The 22,676-nt window shown below is 40.8% G+C and overlaps 1 protein-coding gene across 1 annotated transcript in view; it reads right to left on the bottom strand.

Moving 5' to 3' along the window:
• Positions 1-8,020: 8,020 nt before the first annotated feature.
• Positions 8,021-22,676, bottom strand: part of Cacnb4 (calcium voltage-gated channel auxiliary subunit beta 4) — a 39,420-nt gene continuing 24,764 nt past the window's right edge. Inside the window, exons 9-10 of the mRNA XM_038336467.1 lie at positions 12,179-12,364; positions 8,021-9,667 (exon numbers count right to left, since the gene is read on the bottom strand). Of these exons, the coding sequence (XP_038192395.1) occupies positions 9,407-9,667; positions 12,179-12,364 (447 nt within the window). The 3' untranslated portion in view covers positions 8,021-9,406. The remainder of the gene's footprint in view (positions 9,668-12,178; positions 12,365-22,676) is intronic.

Below are 22,676 nucleotides of genomic sequence, written 5' to 3'. Positions count from 1 at the left end.
ATGCCCACCTCCCGCCCTACACACACTTCCAAAAGTCTCAGGTCGGTGCCCCGACGACGGTGAGCTTTAAGTCTCTGTTGAGCCTGTTTTCCCCGCTGACTGAAGTAAACTGAAGTCGTTGGCCTGGTTTTGTTGTGTTTGGTTTTTGAAGTTGTTACAGTTTTTCTTACCTCTGTCCTTGCACCTCCGCTCTCTCCCCGGCTCCATTCTCCCTTCACTCTCAGGCCACTCTTGGTTAGAACAGTTCTCAAGTCTTCCCCCCTTTTAGTGATCACAGAAACTGTCTGTGCTGAGCGGTCGAATCCCAAAACGCTGTAGACAGACGCTCGTTGGTTTTTTGGTTTTTTTTTTTTTTTTTTTGCCCCCAAATGTCTTTTCTCATTCAAAAGTCACCTTCCTGTTAAATAGATGGCCAAATGTTCTCTGTGCTCTTCCGTCTTGCCTACAAGTTGAACAGTTGTGCCTCTGGGTATGCGAGTGTCCATCCCTGCGTCTGCTGCTGGACAAGTGGTTGGAAACTAAAATATAAGTAATCGTTGGTGAACTTGATCAGCAGAGGTCTTGTCCATGTGTCTGTTTTGGTTTTGTCTACTTAGTTCCTTTTAGCTAAGCAGGTTAAATCTCTAGATCTCAGTATTCCCGATGTAAAAGCCAGAGAGAGGGTTGATCTTGGAGGTTACCCGAGGACTCTGATAGTCTTGACTCCTGTAAACTTAGGAGAGAGGAAACTGGGCTTGTCTGCTTCTTCCACAAAAGTAAACAAAAAGCAGAAGCGGCTTCATTTTTTCCTATTCTCTTTACCTTTGATTTTTAAAAAGGAAGAAGGAGAGAATAAAAGTAGAGATGGGGAAACGTGGAATACTTGTGAAAGGCCCCTGGAGCTGTTCCCGTTACCACCTCATCCACGACAGCCACAAGAAATGAAGCCCTGGACCTTTCCACCAGACTCCTCCTAACCATATACTGGAAAAGGAAGTGCTTCGTCGTCTTTAGACGCTTGTGTCCAAATGCCAGTCTTCGAGACATTCATAAAGGAGAATAAAATCATTAGACTAGTCTGTACATTTGGAGTATTAAATCTGGATTTATTTAATAGCCTGTAGGCTTTTTAGAAAAAGTGATGTTTGCATAACCGATTCACACGAACTCTTTAGTATTTCCATCCAGTGTAGGCAACACTTTAGCAACTCTTGAGACATTTTTGCAAACTCCCACACATCTTTGGCAACTTATTAATGTATGCCAGACATACTTACTTGTGAAGTTAGGATTTCATGTTTTAGAACTCTATTCCAGAAATGGTCTTAGACTATTTTCCAGGTGCCCCTCACAAGAAAAGGGAGATGGGGTTGGCTCCTAGCATCTTCGCTAACTTTAGTAGATAAAATGCAAAACTGGTACTGTAGCCGTAAGTGGAAAACTTTGATGAGGGATGTCAAGCTGTTGGTTTCTCCTCCTAAATATTTTATCAATTTTTTAAGTCATGAGCAAAATGCCACCAAAGACTTCTGCTTTAAGATATGAGAACATAAAACATCTGCTTTACCATTCTACTGTTAATAAGCAGAGCACTGGATACAACACAAGAAAACAGCTGTTTCTAGATATTGGAAAACAGACTCTGGGTTGTGGTCCCTAACTAAAGAGGAACCGTGAGCTTTATCGGTGCACTGTATTTCTGCCCTAGCAAAAAACATTTCCCAGCTAACTCTAGAGGGTGGACAGCCAAGTAAGAGTAGGATGATCCCTTACCACAAAGACACTTCTCTGTGTTCCCGTAGTTAGGGAAGCTGAAATTAAGGAAATAGAGTCACTGAGAGAAGGAAGAAAGAAAATCTACAGAAATTAGACTAGGAGACCATTGAGTCTTCAGCGCCATATGGCTTGTATAGGATGAAACCCTAGGTAGTTGTAGTAACAATTTCTAGGGGGGAAACATACCAGGATTATTGTGAAATAATCCCAGATAGTTGTTTCAAAGGGTTGGGAGTCATTAATATAAAGTGATCCCTTCAGTCAGAGAAAACTCACAAGTAGGACATTCAGTAGATGCCTGGGTGCTAAGTCTACGTCTAAGCCCCAACTAAGACTAGCCTTAAAGGAGCCTTTTACTGAGGATAAACTTTAGCCAAGTGAGCAACTGCCTGTTGAAAGAAGTTTGATGTTTCACAAAGGAATACAAGCAGTGTACATCACTAATAAACTGCAAGGTAAATCTAATGGTCACGCAACAAAGCTATGACAGTAACAGATCTGAACACAGGGACGCGGAGTAACTTGTACTTAGTTATTGCTGGAAGGCAGTGGTTAGAGTCCACAGTGAACTCACCATTCTGACGAGCATGTTATGTGAAAAGATGAGATTTCTCCCTACAGCCCAGTGGAAATGTACTAATGGCAAGCAAGGTAGTTTCAACATATGCCATGTTCACGCAACAGCAAGGAACTGTCGTTTCCCAGTTGGGAGTTTCAGATTGTCGGCTGACTGTTGGGGTGGTCTTAGGTAAGACACTCCAATAACAAAATTATTCACATAGCCAACACCTTGTATTTGCACGCCGCTTTGTGTGCTTCAGCTTACTACTTAGCTGGAGGGTGTTTGGGGTGTGTGTGGGTGTGTTTAAATACTTTTGAGAAACAAGCAACACTTTGGTTTTCTTAACTGTAGCTGGGTCTGTTAATCTATACTCTGCCTGCTTTTTCGGAGAGCTCACATGAATTAAATGTGCTAACATTTGTGGACTAACCTGGCGATAATACATCTCTGTGAGATTCTCATTCTACTAATGTCTTGCATATTTCCCTTGAGCCTCTTGTCCACCACAGTGGGACGAAAGTCAAATTCCAACCCTGATATGGAACACAGGCAACAGACGCCGGGGTATGTGCGTGTGTCTAGTCACAATCTCTACCCCAATCACAGAAGTCCAGAGCTGTCATTCTGGAAACTTCTGGCAATTGCCACACTAACCATTTAATGGTGTCTTGAGAACATTAAGGGTTACCTAGTATATTTTCTGTATCCAGCCTTACTTCACACATTTTTTTCTGGTATATTCCACATGTGTGTGCAATTTATACATCCTTTCCACTACAACATTCTTTTGTGATAACTCAGAATATAACAGAATAATCAGGAAATAGTCACTTCATTGATTCTTTTTCTTTACAGAGTAAATGTATAGATTTATTTTCCATTAAAAGCTACAGGAATATTCTTTGTGATGTATGGCATTTCCTCTGTACATTTCCAGAATATAAATGAGAGGTAGAATGCTGGTTTCAGTTGTTTTTAAATTTATTATATAAAAGAAAAAAATGAATGCAGTTTTTTTGTACACATTTAAATTCCGTAAAACAAATCCATAGAAATTAGGATACTGTATGCATGCACTCTGCATTTTCTTTGTTAAATGTCTTTGTTCACAAAAATAACACCACATTTTTTTCTTGGAAGCCACTAAAGCAGAAAGAACAAAGCATGCAGTACGTATACATTTGCATAGTGTATTTTACCCAGCATGCCTTGCAGAACGCTATGCATACTTATATAAAAAAATGAAAGGGACAAATTATTAAAATAAATAACCAAAATGAAAGGAAAGTTATTTGACAAAGGCATTTCCCCCACCACATCAGCAGAGACGTAGGAATAGCCTGGGATTATCAACAGCCCTCGGAATAGGGGGGAATCTTCTTATATCATTTTACCATAATTATTTTAGTATGTTTCCTATTAGTAATGTTATTTTTTATTCCCTCCCACCCCTTAAAAAATACAGCTAATGGCGTTAACTTATGCTTCAGATAGTATCAAGTACAAAACAAAACAAAGAATCCCTACTTAATATTTTTCCATGGGGACATTTTACTGATCTCTAACTTGAGGCTGGGAAAAACATAAACTTTCAAACATCCAAAGCTCAGAGGAGCCCGTGAGCTCAACTGTGTGCCATTTGTTACCTAAGGAGGAGAAACAAGAACAGAAAGTATAGTAATATAGTATGAGTTTTAACACAAAATAAAATTCATATGTTTTATGTAAAAAAAAAATAAGTAAATTACACTCACAGATCGAAGGCTATGAAATAAGTTACTGGAAAACATCAAGCAGCAAAGTTACAAAGATGAGAAATGAAATAAATATGCTAAAACACAGAAGCAAATCTACGTACTTCTAAAAACAGGACTGCCAAATTTAACAGTGGGTTTTGTTTTAAGTTTGTGCTATAACAAATGTGCTTCTTTCTCCTCAATCTATTTTCATTTATTGGCAAAATATATATATATATATTATAATTTTGTACTGTACAATATATATTTTTGCTACATTATTTTTCTACTGCTAATGCAGAAGTAACAACATAGGTTTATTTTGGCAATAAAATGCTTTCATTTTAATAACATCCCAGAAAATATTGTAAGGCATATAAAAAATAGTATGCAACGATATAGCGTTAATGACCCCGCGTCGGTAATACCCCTGTGCATCCGGAATTCACACAGAATCGGTGAAGTGTGTGAAGTGGCCTGCGAGTAGGGCAAGAAAGGCCCCTGCATAAATATAGATATAGCCATTTGTTGGGAGATTGAAGTGTTCAAAATATAACTCAGAATGCTTGAAAAGCTAGAGACCTGTTACTTTCAGCTCCCAGCTCCCATTTTAACTCTTTATGACTTTCAAGCAAGGATTCCTTAAACTATTTTAAATTTATTGGTGACATTTTCTTCCCTCTCTCTGTGGACATTTTACATCCACCAAAAAGAAAGGTTCATGGAAAAGTATAACTCCCCAAAGCTCAGCACTATTCCCTCTTATTTATATGTATTTATGGCAAGTGGGAGCTACAGCCCTTAATTAAGATTATCTGATGAGATACTTTCTAATCTCCTCATAATATACTTTCATGACATGCAGCATTTGGTATTAAGTAGATAAAAACATTGCTATCAGAGATGCATTTCATTGGAGAAAGGCTCTTTTAACACAAGAAGAAATCTTGAATATTTATTTCTGAATGCTGTGGCTATCTGCCCAAATGAGCTAGTTTTGCTCTTTCGATGAACTAGATTGCTTAACAAGAAGAAGTTATTCTTTATGTCCATCTAACGGCTCTTACGTTGACTGGTTTAATCATCATTATCCTTTCAAAGAGAAGGACTGGTGGATGCCACAAAGACACAGCTGAAGTAGATAACCTAGATCACAGTTACAGTGTTGACAATGTTTAAAGATATAAGGGACTAGTAAAACAGATTTCGTTACATAATTTCCCGTCAAGTTTTCGCTCATGGTTATTCAAGGATGAGTTTTCTATAATTAAAAAGTGTAACACTGTCATGAAAGACAAAGGCAAATAAATATAAAGGAATAAGGGCTACGGAAGCATTTATTGGAAACATTGATAAGACCTTTGTTCCAATTACATGAGCGTTCTAGACAGTGCAGATCCACAGCCAGTAAGTGGCTACAACACACCTTCGGTGCCCACACAGGGCAAGGAGCAACCAGCTCTGCCTCTAAACAGCAGGGCTCTGGAGTTCTCTTCTCAGACCTTGAGCTATAGGCCACACTTTGCACACCGAGGTAGTTCCTGTTCGTTTGCTTTGTTTCCTAGGATGGCTTCTTCTTAAATTAAACTCACTTCATGATAAGTCATAAAATCAACTCCAAGAAAACCTTACTAACATGGAAGAAATGAAATCATGGTGAAAGCATTTGAAAACCATGTAAAATCTAAAGGGCAGCTGTATCTTAACACCTTTAACTGCGGCAAAGTTGTCAGAACAAGCGCTCTATGACCAGGATGCTTTCCTTTACAGACAGACTGTTTTCTCTAGAGCAGAGGTAGTACACATATCATTAGAGAGATAGGGCAGTTTGTATGTTGGTATTGTGTTCTTCTGTTTTTAGCAAATAGCAAAATAAAATTATATAAGAAAATATACTAGCTTGCAAATTAAGGTTGCCTAGAACATTCTTCACTGACATACTGTGTCTCCATATGTTGGGATATGTTCATTTAAAGAGCTGAAGATGGTGAGCTTCTTTTGCCACCGTTTCCTTGTCTTCATTCCCTTTTTGCTTCCCCCATTCTCTATTATAAAATTTAAGGCTCCCACACAAAAGACAAGTTCAAGTATGCAGGTATGAAGAGGTTAACATTCTAAAAATACATTTTTGCAAACAACAATAATTCGCGTAAATAACACACTATTTAAAGTAGAACTAATTGTTGTCTCAATTTGTTCAGACTTTAAAACTCATTCCATTAAGGATGAAATGCAAGGACTTGAATAGTCACACAATTCAGACTCTTTTTAGGAAAACCATGCCTCTAATTGCTAGCAATCCAAATCTCCCCATCTGAGCTATAGAAAGATGAGAGCAAATCATCAGTCATTTATAAACACCACTAGGCTTTGTCTTAAGTGTTAGCATAAAGAAGGTAAGAGTGTTGATTGTGATAGTGGAGTAACATTATAAGCACAAGGACCCACAAATTGCATTTCTTCCTTTCCCAGGACCACATTTGCACATAGTTGGATGAGTCTGCATTATTACTGATCATAAAAACCCACAAATTCTAACGTGATTTATTCTGTAAGTGAAAGCAGCCTCCAACGATGCAGAAATAGTTCTCCTGCTTGTCATAATTTGCCGTTTTGAATGAAATGAATTAAAGTAATTGTGGAATTTCTTAGAGGTTCTTGGTATATTGCACAAAAGTAAAACTTTTTATTTGGTATATATATATGGATTCCTGTCATTTACACATGCAACTCTGAGCATTTAAAAGGAAAGTAAGAGTCATATCTCTTCTTCTTTTGGAGGAGAGAAACTTATAGGAGAAAGATGAAAGATATGCCAAATTAAAATGAAATAGTAAATACATCCATCAAAAATATACATTTTACCCTTTATCAATGTTATTAGCTCTTGGATAGGACTGCAAAACAAAATAGGCACGAACTTTTGATGGCAAATGATGGATGAGTTTTGTGTACAGATTAAATGGGCCTCCCTCTTTCAGTATGACATGGAAGAGCAAAAAGGGGGAAAAAGAAAGGCTGGAGAGGTTTGAAAAACAAGTGACTCTTCAAAGTTGAAAGAAATGGTACCTTTGTTGACTAGGAAATATATGTAAATGCTGTTACAGCTACCTGCCATAAAATATAAATATCTTAAAGTAGTTAAATGACCAAATTGCTAATGCTACTGCAGAAAAAGCTGAACAGCAGTCTATTCTAAATTTATACACCCGAGTGCACTCTCTGCAATTGAATGCTTTAATGCGCACAAACAAGAAACCAGCAAAGCATACAGGAAAATGTTTGGCTAATGTTTTCTTTCTCATGCAAATATGTGCTATACATGTAATAAATAGAGTTTGTTTGCTGGAGATTGCTCTTCTGTGCTCTAACAAAGTATTCAGTAATGGAAGATTATATGCTTAATAAAGAGCCCAATGAATACAGCTCTCTTAAATGTCTTAACAGAAAGTTCTGTAAGCCTCGCTAGATGACAAAAGAGAGGACAAGCTGGATGACAAGCCAGTATCAGATGTCAGCTTGTCCATTTTACTGAGGCCATGTTCAAATGCACCAAATGTGTGAGATTACTTACAACATCTCAGGCAGCCTCATTATCAGGTAAGCAGGTACATAACGGGGTGCACATACAGTCAAGACAAGGGGAGGGCACATGAGGTCGATGGGACTAGGGATATGAATAACTGATCAAGAATATGAAACTTGTTCTCTCAATCAGGAAAATTAATGAACTGATACATAGCTTTGAGGGCCCAGGTCTTGAAATTTTGGAGAAAAATAACAATATAAAGTTAATTGTACTTGTTTTCAAAAAATTGACTTCAAGGCATTTATTAGTAGAAAGAGACCTTTATGTCTAGCTTCAATTGGGGTTTTAGAAAACACATGCATTGTGTCATTTTAGAAACAAGTCCTTTCATAAAGACATTTGTTTCTTGTATAAAAGAGTCAATTTCAATAATTTCTTGGATTAAAGTCTTCTTTAATCTTTAGGATATGGGTCACCAATTCCAAACATATACTCATTGGAAATCTAAAGGCTGTTCACTAGCAATAAAACACAGCATTCCCCAAGTTCTCTAAGGCCCCGCATAAAAAGTGCCTTACTTTTAGTGAACAAATATATTCTGAGTCTGTCAGGGTTTTGTTTTCTGCAAGATTTTAATTCAGTGTTTTAGCTTTTCCCAATTAGTTTTTCTTGCGAAAACGTAACTTTCAGTACCAAGTTTGATTATGTCCATGAAAAACAAACAAAAAAAAGGCTGTTAGTTTGATTTAAAAACTGTGGTGTATTGCTAAAACATTATTTATAGTCAAAGACAGAGACTGAGTGAAGTCAGGGAAGGACACTGAGCTATGCTGGCGGAACTCCGGTGCCAGGGTCGGGTGTAGTGGCACGGATGACTTCCCGTCTGGAGCCGGCTGCCTCTGTCCCAGGAAGGCCTGGCCACATCTCTGCTATCTGACTTCAGATCTCCAGATGTATGTAGTTGTACGCAGACTGACTACAGAAGAAACAGCACCTCATTTCCCATGTCCTATAACTAGCCATGCTTGGGTTTCTCTTTATTATTCTCATTGCCAATAAACTCCTTTCCCCCTTATTTTGTCAGCTTTGAACTGGCTAACAGTACTGACTGAACAGAAAGCAAAATAACTTTGAATACAACAGCTGTATCAGGAAAAATAAAAATATTAAAATCTGAGGCGATTATATAATTTCTGCATTAAGATTTCTGAAATTTTTTGGCACTATCAGTACATTTGGTAAGGTTGAAAAGCCATTCTGGCAACATTAACATATTATTAAAATGTTTACACTTTCCAACTTGAAGTAGAAATTTAGCTTTCAGCAAATAAATACCACAGCTGGTTTTGGGTTTCTAGTAGTATTTTGATTTTCTTATTGGTTTTTTTTTCTCTGATTTTTCAACTGATTTCAACATGCTCAAGTAGACTTTCCAGTCAATTCTCCCAAATTCCAACAGGAATTGGTTTATAAATTGGTTCCAACTGGAACTGGTCATTTGGAATTTCCTACACGGGAAATTATTTTATATGTGCCTTGATAAGTACCCTAAATTACAAATTGATGTGTCTAAAATCTATGAAGAAAACAAAAGGTACTGTTATCATGTAAATGTAGCACTTAAAAATACCTATATGACTGGGCATCGAATACCCATCTAGACTGAAGGGCATAAAGTATTTCTATTTAATTCTTGCCCCTTAGATCAAATGACAGCAGCAGATACTGTGCTGTGCTTGCCAAATTAAGATGATTGATTTATCCTAGCAGTGCTATGGCAAATTGTCAACAGATGAGTAGTTTTGTTTGTTTGTTCTGGCAGCCTCAAAGCCTGTGTCGGGAGTCATGGCTGTATCCCCCAGGTGAGCCTCGGTTCCTATGGGGCTTGTAAGGGTCCTGGTACGTGTCGGGGTAATCTTCTTCCACCAGAGGGTAGTGGTCTCGGCTGTGCTGGGAGCTGGAGGACAAGCGGTTCCTACTCTTACGAGCCCTCTCGTTGTGGTAATTTTCATCAGAGGTCATTAGGCTTCGTCTCTCAATGGGAGAGTTCTCCGTGGAATGGTTGCTGTGCCTCATTCGCTGACTCTACAAATATCAGACAGTTCACTGGTTAGATAAGGTCCGCTTCGTTCGCCTAAACATGTTCATTCACGTGCAATAGCAGGCTCTGTAAAACGGATACTAAATATCTGACCTAATAAAGCATTTTGATACATAAATGTTCTGCTTGGAGCACCTGGTCTTCTTTGGGCTGCACCATCTATTGCTGCTTTATTACTGATAGTTTACGAATGTTAGTATATGATGCTGCATGGCTGTACTTCCTGGTGAAACACAGAACTGAAAGGTGACTCTTAAATAGAACTTAATCTACTCACATAGGCTTAATACTTAATAATTCTCTCCTTGCATTGCAAAAAAATGAGGATTATTTTATTACTGGGGAATAAACTTTAGATAAGATCTATTATTTGATTCCTTTCATGAATTCATAAAAGTCTTCTTAAAGTTACACACTTTACACTTACTTCATTTTGCTCTAGATTGATGATCCTTATAGCCTAAAAAATTACTATCTGTACCACTCATTAAACAGGGCACTTGTTTCTGTATCTGACACGGATGTGAAACTCTCGACAAGATTTTTTCCAAAAGAATGCACAGCATCGTGGGGCCAGCTAATCCAGGCCTTTATATACTCTTGCTTTCTTAACTGAGTTCTGCAAAAAAAATAATCTTCAGATATAAACCAAATTCTTTTAATATTGTTAACTGAAATTAACATCTTAAGGGAGTTTTTTGGATAGCCCAGAATATGTTATCTGACTTTTTTTTCTCTTATATTAGGAACACCTAATTATGTCTACCAGCTTTGGTAAGTCACATAGATGATAGAGCAGGAAGCGATGTAACAATGGGTCCAGGTCCATCAGCTTCATACAGAAGCGAACTTATTCAGTGGGTCAGAGATCATGCCATCAAACACCTGTGTTGACTTGGGGAAGTCAACCACAGGATCCAGAGCACCACATTAACTCATCGATGCTGCAGGGTGAGCTGCTGTGGGTAGACAGGTGCAGGGTTATGTGTTGTACACAAAGTGCAGCATCAGATCCCCCAACACTACAGAGTTTACTGGGTCATACATCTACCCCCTTTATTGTCATCCAGAGCCAGCCAAAGTCAACGGGAATGTTACAGCCAGACAGGCACACAGAAGGAAAACAAGGCAAGAAATCGTGCTGGTGCATGCAGACCCTCTGAACATCATCCATCATCCATCTTCCATATCATTTCTAGGCTTAAAAGAAATGCATTTGTATGGCAGCTTCCCTGCTTACAGAGGTGCTGTCTGCAGTAGAGTAATGTAGTTATAATAGCATTTCAGAGAGTGCCATTTAGCTTAGAGTTAACTCTACAAAATCTTCAATTATGACTACCATTATAACCCATTAAAACAAAACCAGTCATGTCGCCAAGAGGCTCATTTGACTGCATGTTCCTCAGCTTGGGGTCTGGATCCCTTCCAGCTCTTTGATAAATGGTAAATAATAATTAATGCAGAAAGGCAGGGCTCATTTTAGATCACAGTGCCTCTGGCATGCAACATCTAGTTCTGACTGAAGTCTCAGAGCAGCAGAAGAGACGAGCTCTGACCCTCATTGTGCTTACCCCCCTTCCCCGGTTCCCTACACTGACCAAGGCAGGCCCCTAGATACCCCTGGAAACTGATGATCTGTCACCATCTCCAAATCTGCTCACTCACTCTGTTTGTACAAGGTGGTGGGGGAGGCAGGTTTAGCAGTCTGTGGGACAAGAATGGTTAAGGGCAGCTAAAGACCTGTCTATCCTGAAGAATCTTGCTTAGCCGTCTGTGGTGCCACGTGGAAGTTGTGAACAATTATGCTGACTAGACATTAAGTCTACTAGAGATGAACTGATCTAAGTAAAACCCATTATCAATTCACAGCAATATTTTCCAGAATGGGGAACTGGTGGAGAGGGCAGGCTTTGTCAGTGACAGGTCAGTATCAGCATAAGGGTTAGACTTCTTCTTTAATTAAAACAAATTTTAAGGTCTATTTATTTTATAAGCATAAACATTTAGCCTGCATGACTGTCTGGGCACTGCATGTGTGCCAGGTGCCCATGGAGGTCAGATCTCCTGGAACTGGAGTTACGGTTATGAGCTACTATGTTGGTGCTGGGAACTTAACCAGGGTCCTCTGCGAGAGCAGAAAACATTTTTAACTGCTGACCCCTTTCCAGTCTTCAGTGTTAAAAAATACTATGTCCTTGCCGGGCAGTGGTGGTGCACACTTTTAATCCCAGCACTCGGGAGGCAGAGGCAGGCAGATCTCTCTGAGTTCGAGGCCAACCTGGTCTATAAGAGCTAGTTCCAGGACTGGCTCCAAAGCAACACAGAGAAACCCTGTCTCTAAAAACAAACCAGCCAACAAACAAAAACACTATGTCCTTTCCTCATGCTTCTTCAGATTAAGAACAATCGGAGTCTTCATCTTCATTATATAGTCGATCCTAAAAATAAAGTGGCAAAAGTTATAAACCGAACGAACAAACAAAGAAACGCAGTACCTGTAACCCAGAGATTGCGGTGGGATATGGTGACAGGGCGGTGGAGCCCACATTCCTCCCCAGAAGTGGGGTCATGGGGGTGCTACTGCTTGTGTGGGTGGCACGCCAGTACGCCTCCAAGTACTCGCCCAGATGCTCACACGCATCCTCAAGCTGATTCTCATCCAATATAACATCAAACATTTCCTGCAGATTACAAGAAAATCCATCATATTTCTGCTGTAGGTTTGACTGAAAACCCCACTTTAAGGCAGAAGTAGCATTCCTTATATATATAATAGTGACTATTAAATATTAGGATCTTGTGGTAGTAGCCCCCAAAATCTCACAAGGAGTGGTACTATTAGGAGGTGTGGCTTTGATGAAGTGGGCATGGCCTTACTGGAGGAAGTGTGTCACTGTGGGGACAGGCTTTGAGGTTTCCTGTGCACAAGATACGGCCAAGTGTCTCAGTCAGCTTCCTATGGCCTGCATATCATCAAGATGTAGCCAGTAGCATGTCTGCCTGCACACCACTATACTCCCCTCAGTGATGATAATGGACTGAACCTCTGATACTGTAAGCAAGAAACCCCAACTGAATGTTTTCCTTGTAAGAGTTGCTATGGTCATGGTGTCTCTTCACGGCAATAGAAACCCAACAACAGACATTTCCTGATTTAAAGAGAAAAAAAAAGGAGGCAAACATGCCAGTACTGGATAATGAGAAAAAACACACATATTCACACTTTTGTCCGTATATTCCTACACAGCTGAATCCCACCAATTTCAAAATACAAAAGAAACAAATTAATGATGATGCTGGAAAAGGAGTTCTAAAAGTGACTGGAGCCATGAGCATGCCCTTGAAATAAATATTACGGTAACTGTGTTGAAGGTAATAACAAGTACACAGCTCATTTTCAGAATGCTCATGAAAATTAGTTTATCTGTCTCCTGATAAAGCAATAAGGAAAGAAAGTTTGGGATGGATATTAGAGAACATACAATCATGATGGCTGCTACCATCTGATTGCTTTGTGAAACGGTTAAGAAGAAGATAGTTTAACTGAAGAAGGAGGATCCACGCAAGCAGCAGCTGGTGTCCATGTTTATGTCAGTAAGAACTTTGCTCAACATTTACCTGAAAATGGGAAGCAGTTTGTGTTCCCCCAAAGGGAGGAATGGTTCTTTCGTTATGGCAGGATGACTGGGAATAAACTAAGGGTAAACCCAATGCATAGGCTCCTTGGTGAGAAAGGCAGAGGACCTAGGTGCCTCACCAAGAGAAAGCCATTCTCGAGTGACGGACGTGCTGGCACACCCCTCAGAAGTGAGGGTGCCGAGCCAGCCTTCTCAGACCACCTTCACCACACTCCCCCTGCTTTTATGAATTCATTTTTACCAAAATAAGAACTTCCAGTAGTAAGCCAAATGCATAGATACTGCCACCAGCATTGACGTTGCTGTGGTAACAAGAAAACATGGAGTTGGTAGTGTCCCAGCTGACGCATTCCCCTCAGCGCTCAGAGCAAAGGATGCTTGAAGCTGTCATGACTATGTGAACGATCATATCGCCAGTGTTTACTATTCAGTTTTGATGCTGAGGGTTGAACCCACGAACTCAGGAAAGCTAAACACATGCTCTCCTACGGACCAGATTCCCCAAGTCTACTATTAAATGCTCACTGAATCAACCTTTGCAGACAAATTTGTGCCTAACTGGAAAGGAATTTGAAGGCCCTCATCATGGGACTTTGAAAGCTAGTGACTTCAGTTCACACTGCCTTGTTTGGGAAGACCCAACCAGGTCAACTTACACAGAAAAATGCTCACCAAGAACACTTATCAATATGATTTTCAATGCACATTTCATTCATTCATACAATATTTACTCAGTATTTATTTTGTTCCAGGATGTATGGGCATTCAGTGGCAAAGAAGTCTGACCTTACCCTGTGCTTGAGAGTCATATGTACTATCTGGTTGGAGAGGCAGGGCTTGAAGTACCCAAACCCTTAACAATCCATGTTACACCTAGACTAATTCAAAACTATGCAGAGATCAAGAAAATAAAGTCTGGGGCTATGGCTTAACATTCTCTGCTTACAAAGAGGTCTGGGAAGACTTGCTGGACTTATTAGGGAGAGGAAATGATGGGTGAGATAAAACAGGTAAAGAAGACCCTGTGGGTCACAAGATACAGAACACCTAGTACCTAAAGCTTTGGTTGCCAGAAACCCTCTCTGAAAATGTCACTTCCCACTAAGTAAACCAAAGAACTCTCTTTTGCCTTCAAAAACCTCTCCACCCATGGGTAGCATAGAGTTCAGCAAGTCACAAGATGAGACCTGAGACCGATCCTCAATGCTCTGATAGAGACCGTGTTTCTGCAGTGCCAACTTGAACAGAATGAGAATGACTACAGCCCCAAAGCACCACAGGCTGACTATAAGGACAGACCTGGAAAGAGGAGAGTGGGCAGTGCTCACCAAAGGGCCCCTCTCCGCTCTACCCAGCTCCATTGTTTCACAGGTGGTGTGACTTAGAACCTGTTCATCCTATCGTTGTTGATATTCACTGTCAAATTTAATTACATAGGTATCAATCATTAGTATGGGCTTGTTTATTCCCACTAAGACATTAATGGTCCTTTCTTAGACTGAAATGATCCTAACAATGTGTGTAGCTCCCTCCCTCTCTCTCTCTCTCTCTCTCTCTCTCTCTCTCTCTCCTCTCTCTCTCTCTCTCTCTCTGTCTCTGTCTTTCTCTCTCTGTCTCTTTCTCTGTCTCTCTCTGTCTCTGTCTTTCTCTGTCTGTCTCTGTCTCTCTCTCTTTCTCTCCCTCTCTCCCCCCTGTATCTGTGTGTGTTGCTATGCCTAGAACTCAAAGGGCTACCCACATTAGTCAAATGCTGTTGACTAATCTTGAGCTACAACCCAACACAAATAGTTTTGACAAAGGTGATAGGAATGTAATAGTGGGAAAAAAAGGTAGTCTCGTCCATAAATAGTTGACAAAATTGGATATGCTTATACAAAGAATAAAGCTGGATTCGTTTCTCTCACCACACAAGAAACCTAATTCAAACTGGAAAAAAAATCTAACTCTTAAGCCTGAAACCATGAAATGACTATATGAAAACAAGGGAAATTCCTTAAGTCATTAGTGTAAGCGAGAAAAGAAATTAGATCGTAATCTAAATACACAGGCAACGAAAGTTAAAATAAACAAAATGAGTTCACATGAAAATGAGAGATGCCAGCACAACAAAGCAGATGTCAGGATGGAGAGATGACCTGCTGGTGAGGGAAGGAACCTGCCAATGGAACGCTGCACACTGACATTCGGAATGCAGAAGGAACCAAAAAAGACGAACATCAAAAAAACCCAAGCAATCTATTTTAAGACAGGCTAAAGAACTATATGGATACTTTTAAAATTGAAACATACAGATAGCCAACAAGCACATGACAAAAAGCTCACTTTCACTAATTATAGGAGAAATGCAAATCTAACTACAACGAGTGCAGTATGTATGCTAAAGCCCGTAATCCCAGCACACACAAAGCTAAGGCAGAAGAATCACAAGTTTGAGTTCAGCCAGGCAAATCCTAGGTCAGCTTAGGTTGTAGAATGAAACTTTGTCTATACGCAAACAAACAGAACAAGGGCTCAAGACACAGCTCTGCACTAAAGTATTTTGTCTGGGATGTTCTAGGCTTGGGTTTGATTCTTAACAAAACAACAAAAATAACCGCAGTTAAGAGACCATCTCACTCCAGTTAGAATAGTTATTAAAAAAATATAAGAAATAATGGAAACTCTTACACACTCCTGGTGAGAATGGACAGTAGTATAGTCATTACGGAAAAAACCAGGGAGCTTCCTCATAAAAGTAGAAGTACCACATGGTCTGAGATGAAGCATTTATATCTAAGAGGGACTTGCACTCCCGAGATCATTGAAGAACGATTCATAATAGCCAAAATATAGAATCACCGTAGGTGCCTTATGATAAATGGATGGGTAGAGAAAACGCAGTAAGTTACATAATAGAATACTAATTCGGGTGCGGGAAAGATAGGATGGCTAGAAGTGTGTTGAGTAAAAGAATGTAGACGAGCAAGACAGCAAGACACTACTTTCCATCTATGTATGGAAGCCAAGAAGTCAACCTCGTAGAGAGCTGCTGAATGGAAGGGAGGGCAGGGGGAACGGGAAAGATTTGGGAGAATAGAAACAAATTGAGAATTTTAGAAACAGGGAAGGGTGACGGGAGAACAGGGGTGGTGCCATGTTGCAGAAGAGCAGGTGAATGTGCACAATGCACAGCTTATTGACGAATGGAGTGAACCATTAATCTGTACACTTACTATTTGATAAATAAAATAAAAAATAATTTAAAAAGTAAAGCTCAAAGCCAGACTGCAAGGTGTTGAGTGCGGTGTACGTGGACTTGACTGTCCCCCACTACACTGTTACTATGGAAAGCACAATCAGCACACCGCTAATTAAAAGGAATTTTAATAAAGTGCGTCCCTTGGCCAATGGGTAGAATATGCACACATCAGCACAGGGCTGTTTGCTCAAGTCTGATCAATTCTTGCAAACTGCTTTTTTACTGCTAAACGGTGGCTATATGGTATAAAGGATCGTTTGGAACGCTCCTAGGCTTTCAAAAGCACAACAAAAGCAAATTTCACCTTCTGAATGACACCAATCTGAATACTTGCTTCCAACTGGGAAGAATCTCACAGACTACGTGTCTTGACAATTTTTTCTTTTCTGTTTAGGAAATAAATTAGCTGAATAGAGCAACTTACTCGAAGGACAGCAGGAAGGGGATTTTTAAAAAAGTCTACAACAAAATCAAAGGGAAATTCAAAGCGAAGCAACTCAATGGATTCTGCAAGCCAGAATTTTTAACGCCACATTTTAAAATGAATATAAAAGGCATGTCTAGTCAGCTGCTTCCCATGCAATGCAGGAAGCCCTAAGCCTGGAAAGTGACGGAGAGCTATTTAATCAGCAAAGTTCGCGGCAGGTAGTAAACTGTTTGCCCCTCTGCTACCATGCCCGTGGTAATAGGGAACAGAGCAGGTCCAGAGAGCTGCCATGCCGAACACCTCCAGCATCCCAGGATGGAGCTCTTTCTGTAGCCAAGGCATGTGGGACCCGTGCAGCTGCTAAAGAAAGCAACCACTGAGTGAGGAGAGGAGCCGAAGCGGCAGGAGCAGGAGGTACGGGGAGCTGTTTTCTGGATATGCATTTTCAGAAATGCTGAGAACAGAAGCACTGAGATTTCTGGGTGGTGGAAACAGGCCTGACAGACACCCAGAGCTTGGCAAAGAGCAAGGCTGAAGAGAGCTGGGAAATTGAAGGTTTTTGATGTTTGAAAGAATCCTAAGTAGTTCCCCACCTCCCTTGTTAAGAAGTTTCACCCACTCAGGGGCTGTCTGTGATGAAGTCAGAGAAGGAGCAATCTGAAGTGGTCGCTCCGGTTTCTACTCAAGAAACTGTAGTGTTCAGATCCTATGTGAGTAACGGAGTAAATTATGTCCTTTTGGGAGGAAAAACATACAGAGAATGACTGGTGAATTTTCCTTAATGACTTCAAAATACAAACTACTCGTGTATCTTGTCCAACACGTTTATCCAGGGAGTCGTAACTTACTATTTTTAACGCAAAGCTTAAAAACCTTAGAAACTAATTATGCAGTTAGTTTTACTTCCTTTTATTTTTAAGTTAAATTAAATTTCTCACTTTATATGTATGAGTGGTTTTGCCTGCATGTGTGCATACTTGGTGAGCAAAGAGATTAGGAGAGGCCATCAGATTCCCTGGAACTGGAGTTACAGGTGGTTGTGAGCTCCCATGTGGGCTCTGGGAGTTAAACCCCGGTCCACTAAAAGAGCAGCCAGTGCTCTTAACTGATAAACCATCTCTCCAGTCTCTTGAGCCTGGTGGTGATGGTGCATACCTTTAATCCCAGCACTCTGGAAGCAGAGGCAGACAGATCTCTGTGAGTTCGAGGCCAGCCTGGTCTAAAGGGTGAGTTCCAGGACATCTAGGGCTGTTACACAGAGAAACCTTGTCTCAAAAAAGCCAAAACCAAAATCAAAAAGAAAAGATGGTTCACTCATTACTGAGCTTTAGCTCCACAGGTAATATTTGTGCAAACTCCATGGCTTATATTTTGCTTTCATTTATTTATTGTGCATAGACAATAGCCTCGTGTACAGCATCTTCCTATTTCTAAGAGGGAGCAGTCAATACCAGGGAGATATACACTTCCATTTCTTTGCAACCGTAGTATAGAGAGCCCCTTAAGGAGCCACCATTTAAGAAGAATGGCCAGCAAATTCTACTCAGTAAAATAACGTGGCTGGCTGGCTCAACCTATAATATTAATTACGTAATAATTGGCCAGTAAATGTTACTTTCCCATCCAAACGGCATTCTCTGTATTGTTAAAGTCTCTGCGGTCCTAAATCCTCAACTCACTGCTCAACTACGGATGGGAAGCTACTTTTAGGCATCTGTTGTTGTTTATAGATCCAGGAGCTCTTGTGGGGATAAAGGAAAGCCCATCAATCACGACAGACTCTGGAAGGAGCTCTACCTTAAGGTGACAGGCAAAAAAGGCAACCAGGTGGAGCCGACACAAAGGCCAAGAGTAGAGGAACACTGATTGTTTGTAGTTCATCTCCTATTTGTGGCATTTATTATGTCTTCCCATTCTTATTCTTCAAAGACAGTAACCACACCTGGCCGTGTGGCTATCCACGGAAAAGGCACTCGGTGTTTTTGTTGAGTTTCTGTCAATTGTACGGGTTCTATTGTAGCGTGGGTGGGAAGGGGCCATGTCCACCGTGCTATGCCCAGGTTGGTTGCTTGAAATCTCTAGAAAGGTGTATACTGAAATTGGATCCTGGGAGGCCTTGTCTCGTGAAGGAAAGATGTAGAACGGATTACTCTGTTTTGAAAAGGCAGTGTTAAAAATTAAAATGGCAGGCACCCAGGGTTTTATAGCAATGAATGCGGCAGTAGGGAGAACCTGTCAGATAGATGAGTGGATCGGAAGAGTCTCAGTAACTTAAGGACCCGCTGGAACTGGGCAGTAGAAAATTCCCCTCAGAACTTGCATACATGGCAGAATGACTTGGAGTCCATTCAGCAATGGGAAATAGAGCAGGACAGAAGAGAACCACTCTCGTTCTCAGAATGTTAGAGGTTTGCAGGCGAGCCTCTGCCGAAAGGATGAGCTCACCTCTTGCAGAAAGTGGTCAATGCCAATTTACACACATAAAAAGTCATTACACAGCTCAGAGAGTCACCAGGTCAGCTTTTGGTAACACAAGACAGCTTGTAACTAAGTGGGATTAAAGGATTATATTTCATTTATCATCCAATTGTCTATCTGCTTTTCTTGCCAAGTATTATGCAACTCTTATTACCAAGTTCTTAAAACGCACTATTCTCGACTTCTCTGAAAAGGAAAAGATACCAAGACCCAGGGAAGACAATTGAAATAAAAAAAATATGGTGTGTAGACACACACCAAGAAAACACAATCCAGCTAACTATACAATAAAGAATTTTCGATGGCTCCTGCATCCCCGTGCCTGGGGACACTTTCCTGTTTGTCTCTCTATATCTTCCCAGTTATTATTTGCTGCCTAGAGCATATTTTTAAATGGCCACAGGCTCCTTGGTCCTCCATGTACTGAGATGGAACATTTTGTGCCCTCTCCTTGAAGCTGGGTAGCTGCTGTGAGCACTCTGATCAGCGGAATGTTGTAGAGATGCTGGGTTGGGCTAAAATGAGTCCTTAGGAGACTGTATTTTATCATAAGGGTACAGCGTGAGAACCCATGACCCTACAGAAAAGAGTTCATGACAAAGGCCCTGGACCAAGTGGAAAGGAAGAATTGGCTGAGTCCCTCTACTCAACCCTGCTGAGAGATCTGTCAGTCATCAGATAAAATGCTACCTACCAGCCACCGTTTGAAGTTGCCACGTTTAGAGCCATTTGATTATTAGAGCACTAATAGATAACAAAACTTGACCTAGAAGAAGTGTGGCAATTTCTTTCGGCTGCATTAGTTCAACTTCTTATTTCTACGAAGTTTGAATGAAGTCCAGCACATCCCGTGGTTTACATGTATGATGACCATGGCTACTCAAAGGCAAAGCTGAATTGTTTTAGAAAGGATCCTCACTAGCCTCAGCCTCAACAAACCTAAATTAGTTACTACCTGGTCCTTAACTAAAATGTTTATTGACCCTTCTAGTAAAAGCCTTACCCATGGAGTCCAGTATTCTCTCTTCCAGACAACGGGCAGTATGTTGGCTGGTTTATGGCAACTCGACATAACGAGAGTCATTTGGGAAGAGGGAACCTCAACTGAGAAAATGCCTCCACAGGTTTTCTTGATTGACAATGGATGTGTAAGGCCCATTTCACTGTGGGCAGTACTAGCCCTGTGTCGATGTTTCTGGGTGCTATACGAAAGCAGGTTCAGAGAGGAACAATCCAGCAAGCAGGGTTCCTCTGTGGCCTCTGCTTTAGTTCATTTTCCCAGGTTTCTGACTTGAGTTCCTGCCCTGACTTCCCTGGATGAGGGGGACTAGCTTTAAGATGAAATAAACTTTTTCTTCCCCAAGTTGCTTGTGGTCATAGTGTTTTTTTTTGTTTTTTTTGTTTTTCGAGACAGGGTTTTTCTGTAGCTTTGGAGCCTGTCCTGGAACTAGCTCTTGTAGACCAGGCTGGTCTCGAACTCACAGAGATCCGCCTGTCTCTGCCTCCCGAGTGCTGGGATTAAAGGCGTGCGCTACCACTGCCCGGCTGGTCATAGTGTTTTTATCACAGCAACAGAAGCCCTAATAGATGTAGTAACCAACACATTGCATTTACTATTAGAGCAGTGCTTCTCAACCTTCCTCATGCTGTGGCCCATAATACAGTTCCTCATACTGTGGGTGACACCAACCCTAAAATTATCTTCATTGCTACTTCATAACTGCAATTCCGCTGCTATGACTTATAATGTAAATATCTGTATTTTCCAGTGGTCTTGGGATGACCCTTATGAAAGAGTCATTTGATCTCCCCAAAGGTTGTGACCCACAGGTTGAGAACCACTGCTCTAGAGCCTCCCTGGATTAAGACACATAGATATGCTATCATTGCCCAAGGTCTCTGACTTTTGGGAAGGCAGATCACCTCTTCCTGGTCTCAGTGGCCTTACTTGTAAAATGAGGAGAGTGGAACAGAATTGTATTTCCTTTTAAGTGTTCCATGAAACATTAAACCCACAGGCTGTTCTGTGGAAAAAGACCTGCAGACACATTACCGAGAAGCACGGGATATCCTCCATTCTACAGGAGCTACAAAGAGCATGTTAGCACAATGGGGTTTCTGCACAAAGAAACCCAATGACCTGTGTTTGCATTAGCATCTTCTCAAACATCTTTGGATCCAGCATTCTTTTCCCAATATCAGCTGACATCATCCCATAGACCCCAACAGTAAGACGCATACTGCAGGAAACTCTGTGTGGTTCTCCTTCACGCCAATAGTCCCTGGCACTAGAATCACCATTCTAGCTACAGAAAGTTAAGTTTTCTTGTGTCCATTGAGAGGTCACTTTCTAAAACCCGCTGCCTGTAATATCACTGCAGGATGAGACCCTGCTAGTAGAATCTGCTGGCAGACTAGAGACACAGACGGCAAGGAAGCGAGCTGCAGCCTCTCCTAACAGAACTAAAATGGCACAGTGACAACCAGTCTCTGGGTGACAGTGATAATTACGGTCTTGAAGTAAAGGGATAAATGCAGACACATTTTTAAATTGCTCCTAGTTTTTGTAATCTGAAATTTTCTTCATGTGGGCCAAAATAGAGTGCACAATTCTTTTCCAGAACGACAAAGTCCGTGAACATACTACCACATGGTCAGAGAAGCACAAGGTAACTACTTATTCAGACTGCTTGTTGACAGTGCCAGGCTAGCTGACCAATTATTCAAAATAAGACAGATGTGTCTGTCCTGCTAATATGATAGAGGAGGGCTGTCCCCCCAGGGACCCTGGCAGGTTGAGGTTACTAACCTGGGGACAAGACCACAGTGTGGCTTATATGTAAGTATGTGAATGCGTCTATTTTTGGTCCCACCTATCTCAGAGGTAGCAATATGCCATAGGTAGCATAGACCCCTTGTAATCCTCCTGGCATGAAGAAAGGCGTGCCAAAGAGACACTTCTCTTGGACTATCAGACTCCTGAAACAACGGACTCCAAGGGATTGGCATTTTCTCAGTTTTTTTTTTTTTTTTTTTTTTTTTTTGCTGGTGGAGGCAAAGGCTGAAGTCCAGGTGTCAGAGGAAAAGCTTGTCCTCTGAGAGGAAGCTTTTCACAGGTGACAGATAGTAAGACAGATGGAGAAGCTGATGTGTCAACGATGGGCAGGGCCACACCGTGACCAGGAACTCCTGTCCCTTATTTAAGCCTAAAC

The sequence above is a fragment of the Arvicola amphibius genome, chromosome 7, assembly GCF_903992535.2.
Source record: "Arvicola amphibius chromosome 7, mArvAmp1.2, whole genome shotgun sequence".
Lineage (NCBI taxonomy): Eukaryota > Metazoa > Chordata > Mammalia > Rodentia > Cricetidae > Arvicola > Arvicola amphibius.
Note: the sequence above shows the minus strand (reverse complement) of the source record. Positions and strands in the feature narration are given on the sequence as shown.